Source organism: Macrotis lagotis, chromosome 2, assembly GCF_037893015.1.
Source record: "Macrotis lagotis isolate mMagLag1 chromosome 2, bilby.v1.9.chrom.fasta, whole genome shotgun sequence".
Taxonomy (NCBI): Eukaryota; Metazoa; Chordata; class Mammalia; order Peramelemorphia; family Peramelidae; genus Macrotis; species Macrotis lagotis.
In genome coordinates this window covers 236,440,288-236,452,929 of record NC_133659.1, presented here as the reverse complement: position 1 = coordinate 236,452,929, position 12,642 = coordinate 236,440,288, and the positions used below count along the sequence as shown (strand labels likewise).

General features: G+C 35.0%; 1 protein-coding gene across 5 annotated transcripts in view; it reads right to left on the bottom strand.

Annotated features, from left to right (window-relative positions):
- WDR45B (WD repeat domain 45B) overlaps window positions 1-12,642 on the bottom strand; it is a 91,460-nt gene that overhangs the window by 52,587 nt on the left and 26,231 nt on the right. For all 5 annotated transcript variants that reach the window (XM_074225212.1, XM_074225213.1, XM_074225209.1 and 2 more), the window contains one exon: window positions 5,457-5,558. In XM_074225212.1, the coding sequence (XP_074081313.1) occupies window positions 5,457-5,558 (102 nt within the window). The remainder of the gene's footprint in view (window positions 1-5,456; window positions 5,559-12,642) is intronic.

Here is a 12,642-nt window from a genome sequence, read left to right as displayed (position 1 = left end):
AGTACTCAGATCTAAAACCATAAATAGTCAAAACACTTCTACTTTTCCTCACTAAGCCTCTGCCACCCACTTAGGACTTATTACCAAATTTAAGTCCATCTCATGAGTATGGGCCCCTAGGGAACCAAATAATACTCTCCCCCATTTCCCATATACCTAATACAGAGTTTCAACCTAGAATTGAGGGCCCCCATAAAGGATTAAGAAATTTGGATTTCTCCCTGGATCTGCAAAATCTATATGACTCACACTTTAACGAAAGTCAGTATTTACTCCCTGGTATCATGACTTTATAGCTTTTGTTCATTCTCAGTTCCAACAGTTTCTGATTGGTTTGGTTCAGTAATTCTCCAATACAAATGGCAAGTTAACTAAGTAATATTTTTCTTTTCTCTATTATATGGCCCACATTTTACTCTATTATCTAGGTATAGGATGATGGAATTATATCACTTTACATGATTTGGGTTTTATGTTATTTTTACATTATAAGCAGGATGATTCCACAGCATTCAAATTCAAAGAACTATTATAGGTCAGTTGTATGAGGTGTTGCCAATAGATAATACATTCAGTTTAGAAACTAGAGGACATTCACCTGAGCTGAGCTTAAAGCAAAGAATGTTAACAAGAAAAGGTATGCGTATGTCTAGGGGGAAGGGGAGAATAAAGAATTCTTGTAGGAATGGTTTTGTATTTGCAGAAACAAAAACAAGAAATGGATACATAAGTGATACTTCTTGGGGTAAAGAGGCTAGAAGTATAATGACCTGTGAGAATGGAAAAAGAATTATGGTGCTCACATATACTCTTGATATAAGTATTACATCAAGGAAAGAAGTTTTAAATATTAGATCTGAGTAAGCAATCCCCAGGTTGAACCGAATTAGAGTCTGAACTCTGGAAGAAGGGGAAAAAAGAATAACCAAGACAGGAAAACATCTTTAGAATGAACTTTACTAGATAGACTAAGCAGGACAGTGACCAAAAGGACTAAGTTTGACAAAAAAGATTCTATTACCATTCTTGGATTTACCTTTATTAGGAACGGGAAAATGCATAGACCCTGACAAAGCATCCATGATACTGATAAAGCATGGGTGCATTTTTTTTTAAGATTTTAAGTGACCCATTTAAGGGCAATGAATTGGAAGCTGTATTGTCCTACAAAGAAGCCTCTGGTACTTTTAGAGCAACGTATATAAGCATTCTCCAAAGGAATAGGGAGACATTGGGTCCCTTTACAAATAGCAAAGTAGTAAAGGGGAAGGGAACCAAACACACTATAATGGCTCGTTTTTCCTTCATAAATGAATGTGAGAAAAAAGTGGGAATTTTATACAAGGAATTTCTGATACCTTACCACTATTATATCACAAAACCTTTAGATGTTCATACTCTTCTTGGTAAAGGAAGAAAAAGTGAGAATGGTGAAAGAGAAAGTAAACCTCACTTTTAGCTCTAAAGTATGGCCAAAATATATTTTGTTTTGTTTTTTTCTCCCTTTGCTATGATCCTGCCTCTGGGATTTTGTGGACTGACTGCTGTTGATAAATATTTAATAAAACTGGCTCTCAAGGGGGAAAATGTCTTAATGATATTTCAGTTTAATCTACATTATTATTTCATCTACACTATTTCAGTTTAATCTACATTATAAACATTTTCTCCACCACTTTCTGAAGTCTAGACAATCAACAAAACAACAAATCAAGCCCTAATTTCTAGTGTTGGTCAATTTTTGATTTCCAAGATATAAATGCTCATACCAGAATTTTAACAATGAACTTTGTGAGCTGGCTGGAGCTGGTTCCAAAACACTTCTAAAGTAACCTATGCCCCAGTAAGGAAATGAGGGAAAGAATAGCATTGCTTTAAAATGGAGTGAAAGAACAAGGCACAATCTTATGGATGAAGATATGAAAAAAAAAAAGGATATGGAAAAAGCTAATATTTAGCTGAAATACAGGAAAAGTGAAAATTTTTTTTAAAAAAAGTACAAGAAAGAGTGAATAATATCCTTGCCCTCTTGCCGAAAGTGGTTTTCTACAACTTATAACTGATTGTTTATTAGACCAAATTCAAAGTATTCATGAAAATGGTCCCTTTTTGCTTCACTGTTTCTTTAGAATCATACTACTAAGAGTATATTACAAATAACTCTATAATATAAATGAGTCTACATTAAATTCTCCAGATGAAATGTGGAAAAAGAAGTTAAGGGACAACTAGGAGGTACAGTGTCTAGAGCACCAGCCCTGGAGTCAGGAGTACCTGAATTCAAATCCCGCCTCATACACTTAATAATTACCTAGCTGTGTGGCCTTGGGCAAGCCACTTAACCCCATTGCCTTGCAAAAATATGAAAAAAAGAGATTAACACCTTAACAAACATATACCAAACAGACCAAATATTTGAGTGGGCGGCTAAGTGGCAGTGGATAGAGCACCAGCCCTGGAGTCAGGAGTACTTGAGTTCAAATCCGACCTCAGACACTTAATAATTGTCTAGCTGTGTGACCTTGGGGCAAGTCACTTACCCCATTGAACTAAAATAAAAAAATAATAAATAAAAAGACATAGGAAAAAGAAAATGAATACTAATGGCATGTGAGAAACTCACTTTCAAAGAATTAAATAACTTCTTTCCTCATCTACTGCAATAATTTTTCCTATAGCTGTGGTTTCCTCATTTTTTCTTCACAACTCCCAGGTATAGAAATTTATTCCATTGTTGCAGTTCTACAATTTGCCTATAAATTGTAGAACTTATAAAACAACTCAAAGTTATATGAAAAGCTAAATGATTTGCCCAAAGTCAATACATATCAAAGGCAGAACTTGAACTCTTGGTTTTTTTGTTTTTTTAAGACAAATGGGGTTAAGTGGCTTGCCCAAGGCCACACAGCTAGGTAATTATTAAGTGCCTGAGGCCCCATTTGAATTCAGGTCTTCCTGACTCCAGGGCCTGTGCTTTATCCACTGCGCCACTTAGCCGCCCAGAACTTGAACTCTTTAATTCCAGATTCCAAGTCCAACTTTTCACACAGTGATGATTCTGACCATAACAATGTAAGAGAAAGTATGGCCAAAATATATTTTGTTTTTTCTCCCTTTGCAACAATCTTGCCTCTGGTATTTTGTGGACTGACTGCTGTTGGTAAACACTTAATAAAATTGGCTCTTAAGGGGGAAAATGTCCTAATGATATTTCAATTTAATCTACATAAGAGAAAATGAAAGGAAGGAAATACATACATTTATATTTTATTAATTGATAACAACCCTGGGTAGGTATTATTATTATCACAATGTTACAGATGATGACATTGAGCTAGACAGAAAAGTTAAAATGACTTAGGGGCACAAAGCTACTAGAAAAAAGAGATTAGAATTTGAACTCAGATTTTCCAGGTTCTCCAGGTTCAGCATCCTATCTACTGCATCACATAACTGACTCAAATATCAAATCATTCTGACTGTGGCTTAAAATTAATAATGAAGAACTCAGTTTCATTTTATCCAGTTACCAGGATGCTGGGGCTATTTTTATTCAGAAAAGAACCTCCAGTGGTTTAAAAGAGTATCTGAATAGCTACAAATGGCAAACAAAAGAAAAAAATTAAAGAGAGTAAGAGTGATAATATTCTGAATTGCATAGAAAAAACTAAAAGTAGGATATAAACTAGAGTAAAATACTTCAACTAGAACTCATCTATACTCATGCATCTTTCTTTTTCTCACATCTTTGGTGTTCTCTCTCTTTTCTCTCTCTCTCTCTCTCTCTCTCTCTCTCTCTCTCTCTCTCTCTCTCTCTCTCTCTCATTTTGCAAATTCCTCTTACCTATTCTTTGGGCAGCTAGGTGGTCCACTGGATAGAGCACTATCATTAATGTAATGGTCTAGTGGATTAGAATAGGTACAAAAGAAACAGTGGTAAATGACTATAATAATCTACTGTTTGACAAACTCAAAGACAGTTTCTGGGATAAGAATTCACTATTCAACAAAAACTGCTAGGAAAACTGAGAAGATAGTATGGCAAAAACCTAAGGATAGACCCACATCTCACCCCCTATACCAAAATAAAGTCAAAATGGGTACAGGACAAAGTAGCAGCCCTAGAGTCAGGAGAAACTGAGTTCATATCTGACAGCAGACACTTGATATTTTACTAGTGGTGTGACCTTGGGCAAGTCACTTAACTCTGATTACCTCCCATCCAGTGCCATCTCCAGACAACCTGATATTTATCTAGCCCCTGAACTCAGATGGCTCGAGTAGAAAATGAAACCGGTGTCATAGCACAGCACCCCCTTACTCAAATCCAATTCATGTGCTTGTCATGGCATCATCATCTTCTACTTACTAGCTAAATTGAACTAAACATAGAATTTAAACCTTATCTGTTATGTTCACATGTTCGACATTAGCAGCTGAAATTATTAATCAAGTTGAAACTTTTTTTGTCTATCGAAAAAACGCAGCAACTTTAGGCCACTTTTTATTTACATATGGCTATTATTTTACTTCTCTATTTTTTTAAAAAGGAATTCCTCATACTTTAAAAAAAAAAAGCACTAAATTAGCAAATGAAAAGTGGCCCATACACTATGACAGGGTGGGAAAGGATTGTTTACTATCTCTAGAAAAAGAAGTTACAAACTAAGAAACTAAATAAACAATTCCCCTTTTTTCTAGCTCTTCAGTACCTCACAGGTGAGATTAAAATTAATCCTGTGTCATTTTCTTTTTGATCCTATTTACAAGTAATTGATTTTTTCCCAGTAATTGTTTTTGCTCTGAAACTGCTGAAGTCAATGGTTCTCTATCTCTGAACTTAGGTCAGAGATCTCGTGGTCTGTAAGTTTTAATTTAAAAATTTTTAAATTCATCTATTCTTATCTCAAGAAATTCTGCTAACTTTGGAAAATGTATGAACAGAAATTGGGGCCTAGTATCTTCTCCACCATGCTATCCTTCAAGAATCTCTTATCTGCTGTCCAGAAATCTGAGCTGATATCTTGCACTAGGATTCAAACAATAAGTACTTCTAGTATCTTTAAGAGAAGAATGGGGGTTATCAAACCTCCAATCAATCATGTTTTTCTGTATGTCTCAGTTCTGTAACCAGTCATGTTGTCCTCAATTCCATGATGTCCTATTCTGTGTTTTGTTCAATATTCCACAAAACCTAAATAAAGACAACTGTTCTTTTGCTCTGGATCTGTAGCATTAATAAAGGCAACTTTACTAACTCATTTACTGACAGGTAGCATGACTCTACAAATAAATGATATCCAGCTCAGAAATCCACCTTAGTTTATTCTCTTGTTAAAATTAAATTGTGATATAGGTTTACTGTGGGGATAAAACTAAAAAGGGGAAGTGAAAGCACCTTGAAAGTTAAAAGTATTATACAATGTAAAAAGTTATTAAATATATAACTACTGTACCTTTGTTAGGGGGATATTTCGGCTTTTTTCCACCACCAACTAATGCTAAATAGTTGCAACGAAACAACATTTCCACATGGCCAACTCCTCCTTCAAGGAATTCTGAAAAGAATTATTTTTTTAAAATGTTAAAACATATTACACTAAATGCTTTAGTTTAATAGGAAAACACATGCAATGCCCATTACTGCATTCTTATCCTTCAAAAAGTAAAAAAGTAGAGTGACACTAGAATTACCAATCTGGGAGCAGAGGGGCTGTAAAGGTTATGAAAAGAACCCAAATTTTGATAATTATTATATCAATGCCCCTTAGCATTGATGTAATAAAAATGCAAATAATGTTAAGAAAACATAAAACTATATATCATAAGCTTGGTTAGAGTCTTATAAAAAGTTTGTATTTACACTAGATATAAGGAGGAATATCTAATTATCTTATGAAAACATCCTAAATGTGTCTATGTCTTCTATCAAATAAAAAGCACATCTTTAAACATATTCAAAATTACTAATTAATTGCATAAAACAAAAAAATTACACAGAGTAATGTGATCTGTTAGCAATTATGTGAAAGATGAAATGGAGAATAGAGAACCTAGGAGGGAGATGAGGAGAGGGGCAGTTAGAAAGTAATTGTCCAATTGAGAGGCAATAAGGGTTTTAAATGGACAAGGGTTGTTGTAGTGCAGGTAGAAAGAAAGGGACAAATTCAAGAAATAATCTCTTGAATAAATTACAAGTAATTTCTGGGATGTAATTTTAGAACAATTTTTGCTCCTGCTATCATTTATCTACTGTGTATAGAAAACAGTACTCAATAAATCTTAACACTTAATTAATTCACTTAACCTGCTGTTTTAATTAAAAAAGAAATAACCAGTAACTTCTAAGGATTCAAAATACTGAAAAGACAAAAGAAGAAATTAATTTGGGTCTATCTTTGCAGAAGAGAATACAGTATAAAAAAGATATGGGTAATGAATTCAATTCCTGAATCTAACACTTCCTTGAATCTCAGTTTTTTTCATTATTTAAGACGGGAATACTAATATTACCCATCTCAGTGTTGTAATATAGCATTATGTCAGTACAACATAAACATGAGCACAAACATAAACACAGTTAGAGAAAAAGTGGATCTGGAAATAGAACGCAATGCAAGAAAATGTAAAAATACAATACTTAAGAAATACTTAAGAAGTATTTGCAGAAAGTAATTACTTTCAAGAAAGTAATTACTTCCAAGAAGTAATTCAGAAAGAATGAAAAAAACTCTTTTTAATGATAATTTCAAGTAGAGCCCAAAGAAAGGAATGGTTTAGTCATAAGGACTACAAAAGTAACTGGAAAATATTAAAGATTAAAAAAAAAGTAATGAGAAAAGAATGGAGCGTAAATAAGGAACTTAGCACTTAGATGGAAAAACTTCACAAAAAGTAAAATGCTATCTACCTGAAATCTAAAATGGAGAATTCAGTAAAAGCAAAAGATAAATGAAAAATACTACAATAAACTGTGCCCACTAGAAAGCTTTTTCTACTGAAACAAACTCCCCTTCATCCTAAATCTTTTCCTCTCCCACTCCCTTCTATCTTCAAGCTATTAATGAAACCTGGTTCCCCCCCATGATGACATGGAAACAAGATGATGTTTGTCCTTTCTTCTTGAAGAAAACCATGACATCAGGGAGATGATGCCATGATAAGCACATGAACTGGATGTTAGTGCTGCGCTAAGTCACCAGTCTCACTTTCTCTTCCAGAGCCATCTGGGTCCAGTGGCCAGATATGAATCAGGATGACTGGAGATGACCCTGGATGTGAAGCAATTAGGGTTAACTGACTTGCCCAATGTCACACAACTAGTAAGTGTTAAGTGTCTGAGGCCAGATTCTAATTCCTATCCTCCTGAATCCAAGGCCAGTCCTCTATCTCCAATACTATCCCAGCTGTGAAGGCCAGAGTGTCAGGGGTGATGTTGAGAAGGCACTAGCCTCAGCATCTTCTTACAGAAGTAACTAAAGTCCCTCTCTTAATTTTTATAGGGCAACCAAGGTAGAAATTTTAATAGTACTGGACACAGAACAACACCCTCACACCACCTTCTGACATGGTGGAAGATAAGATTCAAATTTAAAAAAATTATTTGCTGTACAATATTGTATGGTACTATAGATTTTATGTTATAAAAAACGAATATTGATTAAAATCAGTGTGATCTACTAATTGACACAAAAGGTCACAGGATTCAAGGAATTACTAGCAAGAAAAAGTATTTTGTACATTACCAATATTAGCTTGTGTACCACATTTCATGGTTTATTTCACGACTACTATGTTAGGAAAATGCATATTATCAAAATTAAGGCTTTGTTATAAAGAAATGCATGAAAAGCCTGGAAAGACTTGGTATTAACTAATGCTGAATGAAGTGAGCAGAACCAGGAGAACATTATATACATTAACAGCAATATTGTATGATGATCAACTATGATGGACACATTCCTCCCAGCAGTTCAGTGACAAAGGACAATCCTGAGAGACCTGTTATGGAAAATGTCATCCACATCCAGAAAAAAATCAGCAACTATGGAGTCTGAATGCAGAGCAACATATACTAGGTTCTCTTTTTTAAAATTACTTTGATGTTTTTTCTTTCTTTCTAATGAACTTTTCCCCTTAGTTCAAATTCCTCTTTCACAACGACTAATACAGATATATGTTAAACACAATTGTACAACTTATTTCAATTGTTTACTACCATAGGGAGGGAAGAGAAAGGGAAAATGTAAGAAAAATGTGAAACTCAAAAGCCTGCAAAAGAACTAATGTTGAAAACTACCTTTGCATGTAATAGAAATAAATAAATAATAGAATGAAAAATTGTATGCAGCAAGTATTTTCTAGAGAATGATAACAATTTTTTGGTGGTCACAAGAACGTAACCTTTATTTCCCATAGATTTGATATATCAACATTGCAGTTTTACCTTTGTGTTATTTTCCAGAAACAATATTCTTACAAAAGTTGAAAACTGACTATATGCCAAAAAACTATTAAACAAATCAAATCTTTTGACTCAAGTCAAATAGCATATATCTCAAAGGGATAAAAGAAAAAGGAAAAAGAACCATAAGAAGAAAAACATTTACAGTTACTCTTCTTGAAATGACAAAGAATTGGAAACTAAAGGACCATATGTAAATAGACTGGGAAATGGTTGAACAAGTTATAGTATATGAACTTCACTGAGAAAAGAACATGGAATCAAGATCAGCTACCATACTGATGATAAATTCTTCAATTTGAAAGATCAAAATGGAGGGAGTGTTGATGCATAATCTTCAGTTTGCAGATGACTATGCATTCAATGAAGCCTCTGAAGGTGAGATGCAACAAAGTATGGAACAATTCTCTTCTGCTTGTGCTAATTTTGGCCTAACAACACCAAGAAAACATAGGTGCTCCATCAGTCAGCACCACACCATTCATATATGGAACTCATTTTTTACAGCAGATGGAGAGGCTGAATACTGTGGATTAAGTTCATTTACCTTGTCAGTATATTAGTTCAGTATCTGGAAGCTTCCAAAAGAAAGTGTGACAAAGAGGTATTATAGACAACTAAAGTCATGTTGACTTCTTTGTTGTATGCCTCTGAAACCTACACAACCTACCAGGAAAACTGAATCTTTTGCATTTAAATCATCTTAGGAAAATGAGAAAGGTCTTTTGGCAGAATAAAATATCAGACAAATGAGGTCCTTTCTCAAGATACAATACCAAGCATTCAAATGTTACTGCAGAGAGTGCAACTACAATGGTTTAGCCACACTGTTCAAATGCCAAATATATGCTTACCAAAAACACTATTTTATGGAGAACTCATACAGAGCAAATGGTCACGGGGCGAGGGGGAGGCATCCTGGTGCTCAGGAGGAACTGAGTTCAAATCCAAACTCAGACACTTAATTGTCTTGCTGTGTGACCTGGGCAAGTCATTTAATCCCATTGTCTTAAATAAAAAAAATTCTTAAAAATCAATACAAGGACATTCTGAAGGTCTATCTTAAGAACTTTGGAATTGATTGTGTAGCATGGGAGACACTGGCATAGTGCAGAGTGGGTACTGTGCTCTATTAGCAAGGCAGAACTGAACCAACTCAAAGGAAAGTGAGCTGCATAAGTTTAGAGTACCCACCTGAGGTGTTTGCCTGGACTACTTACTGCACAACCTGTGGTATAGCATTTCCAGTTTTTATTGGCTGATTAGCTCCAGCTGGACACACTATATCTCTAACATAGTGATGTTGTTTTGACCCCCTTAAGGAAGCACAATATAAATGGAATGGAATCCTATTGCGGTGTAAGAAATAATGAAGAGGATGATTTGAACTAATGTTAAATGAAGTAAGAGCAGAAACAGATAACAATGTATATAATAACAATAATAATATTAAAATAACCAACTTTGAAAAAGTTTGGAACTCTAATCACCATAATGACCAAGCATAACTTCAAAGGACACATAATGAGACATACTACGCAGCTCCGGTTGAAGCAAGGGAAACAGTGGACTGAGAAATGCTTATAATTATTAATCTGTACCCTCTGTATTGATCATGTATCTTCCCCATCCCCATCCTATTGTTCAAGCTACTGAAATCATATCAAAAAACTTTGAGTACCCTGCCTCTCCCTTTAAGTAAAGAGATACCATATTTCCCCATGCATAAGACACTCCCATGTATAGGACGCACCTTAATTTGGGGGCCCAAAATTTGAAAAACAAAACAACCATTTACATAGTTATTTAACTCAAGTTTTATTCATCAGAAAATTCATACAACTCCTCATCACTGTCAAAACTCTCATCCATTAGCTTGCCCTCATCTGCATTTGATGATGAATCACTGCCTTGAGAGAGATTCTGACTGCTCTCCTATCTGTGCTCTGTGGTTGACCACAAGCTCTCCCTGGGCAGGTATGGTCTGTGGAAGCATGCTCAGTCCATTCTGTTTCATGAACCTGAAGCATCAATTGTATCTTCCTTTGAAATCAGTCATTTCTTTTTTCATCAGCAATTCTTCTTGCCTCATGCTGAACCATCTTTGTGGACACAGGAATTCCAATGGTCCTTGGCTCTTCAATCCATAGCTTCAATTCAATTCCCTCTCTAAATCAGGCTATTTTGCTGAGTTACCTCTCACGGCCTTCTTCTGCCGAGGCATTTATAGTAATGCTCCTTCTTCCTGTTGCCAGTCTCAGATTGTTTTCTCAGCTGGAGAAGGACCAAACTTCTGTTCAGCAGAATGATTTCCATTTACTTTTGCAAACTAGATCACTTTTAATTTGAATTCAGTACTGTAATGAAAATCTTTTCTGAGCCATTTCTGGGTAGTTCGTGGTAAAACGTAACCTAATATACTGTACTAAATGAGAAACAATGAGCGCAAAAACAAGGGCAAAAAAGCAGGACATGCAAGTAAAAAAATCGACAACCACTGTATAAGATACTCCCAGTTTTTAGACCTCAAATTTTTGAAAACGGATGCATCTTATACATGGGGAAATATGGTATTTGTCCTTTGTTCTCATAACATATGGGAAGTGATGCCATGACAATCACTTGAATTGGATTTGAGTGAAGAGATATTGTACTAAGTTACCAGTTTCACTTTGCCCTCGGGAACCATCTGGGTCTAGTGGCCTGATATGAATCAGGATGAATGGAAATGGCCCTGAATAACGAAGCAATAATGGTTAAGTGACTTGCCCAAGAACACACAGCTACTAAGTGTTGTTTCTGAAGCTGAACTCCCATCTTACTGACTCCAAAGCCAGGGCTTCTATACACTGTGCCACCTAGCTGCTTCAAGTAAAGTACCCCCTCCACCACAAAAGTCCCTATCAACTTATGTATCATCCACATATCCTTAATTGTCTCATCTCTGCTCCCTGAGCTAACCTACCCCCACCTACAAGCCCCTACTCCCCCTACCTCACTCCTCAGTTTTTCTTGGTTTTTCAATGGGAGAACTGACAGAAGCTTTGAACTGAAAACAAAATAAAATTGAATTTTAAAAAATTAATCAAAAAATTAACAACGTCAGCAAAATTTCAGGATATAAAATAGACCCCCCAAAATCACTAAAACTTTTAAACTGCTGCTTACAAGGTCCAGTAGGACGAGCTAGAAAGAGAAATTCCATATAAAACTATATGTTTTATAAACTACTTGGGAGTCAACCTGCCAAAATACATACAAGAAACTAAAGGGAATTAATGAAAAAGGTGAGGAAAAATAAACCTGATAGTCCTAGATCTCAAATTATACTATAAAATCATAATCAATAAAATCATTTGGTGTTAGTAATGGAGTATGTTGCAAATAAAATAATAAGGGACAAAATTCTGGGTGTGAAAGATCAATTTATTAATTAGGCAGGCAATAACAAATAAATTGATGTTCGGAGATCTCTCTTGTAACCAAAGATAAACACCTTTAATCTTTGGTTTTGCCTTTTCACTGTGTTCTCCTTGACAAGTGAATGGCAACCCTGATTAGTGAATACTTAATGAGAAGGTATGCCACAATCCCTTCCTATTACATTAATTTCAAGGAAGGTTAGTTGAGGAAGGATGACTGGTAATAATTTCAACAGCTTCAAGCAAATTAGGCAGATAAAATCATTCTATCCCAGCTTGATTTCTGATAGAAAGATTTGAGAAAATGTGGAGTCTCCTTTTTGTCAGCCAAGTAAAATAGATATTGATAATTTTCTTTGACCAGGCTTGGGTGATTCAAGTACCCACAAAATCCTCATTAGACTGATCCTACATTTCATTATAATATTTATTTTCTCATTATCTGTTAACCAGTAAGAGTAGGTCAAAAAAAACCACAAACATTTCAATTAATCAGCAACCTTTATTAACAGCCTATGTGCCTGGCAGAGTACAAAGCACAGGAAATATAATAAATGAAACAATCCTGACTCACAAGGAGCTTACACTGTAACAACAGGGACAATAAAAATAAAGAGAATGACTACAAAGTAACTGAATAGAAGGTAACTGGAGAGGGAAGGCATATTTTTAGCAGTGAGAGAATTAAGAAAGGTTTAGAAGATACTTGAGCTATATTTTAAAGAAAGATTGTATGAGGTAGAGATGGATAAAATG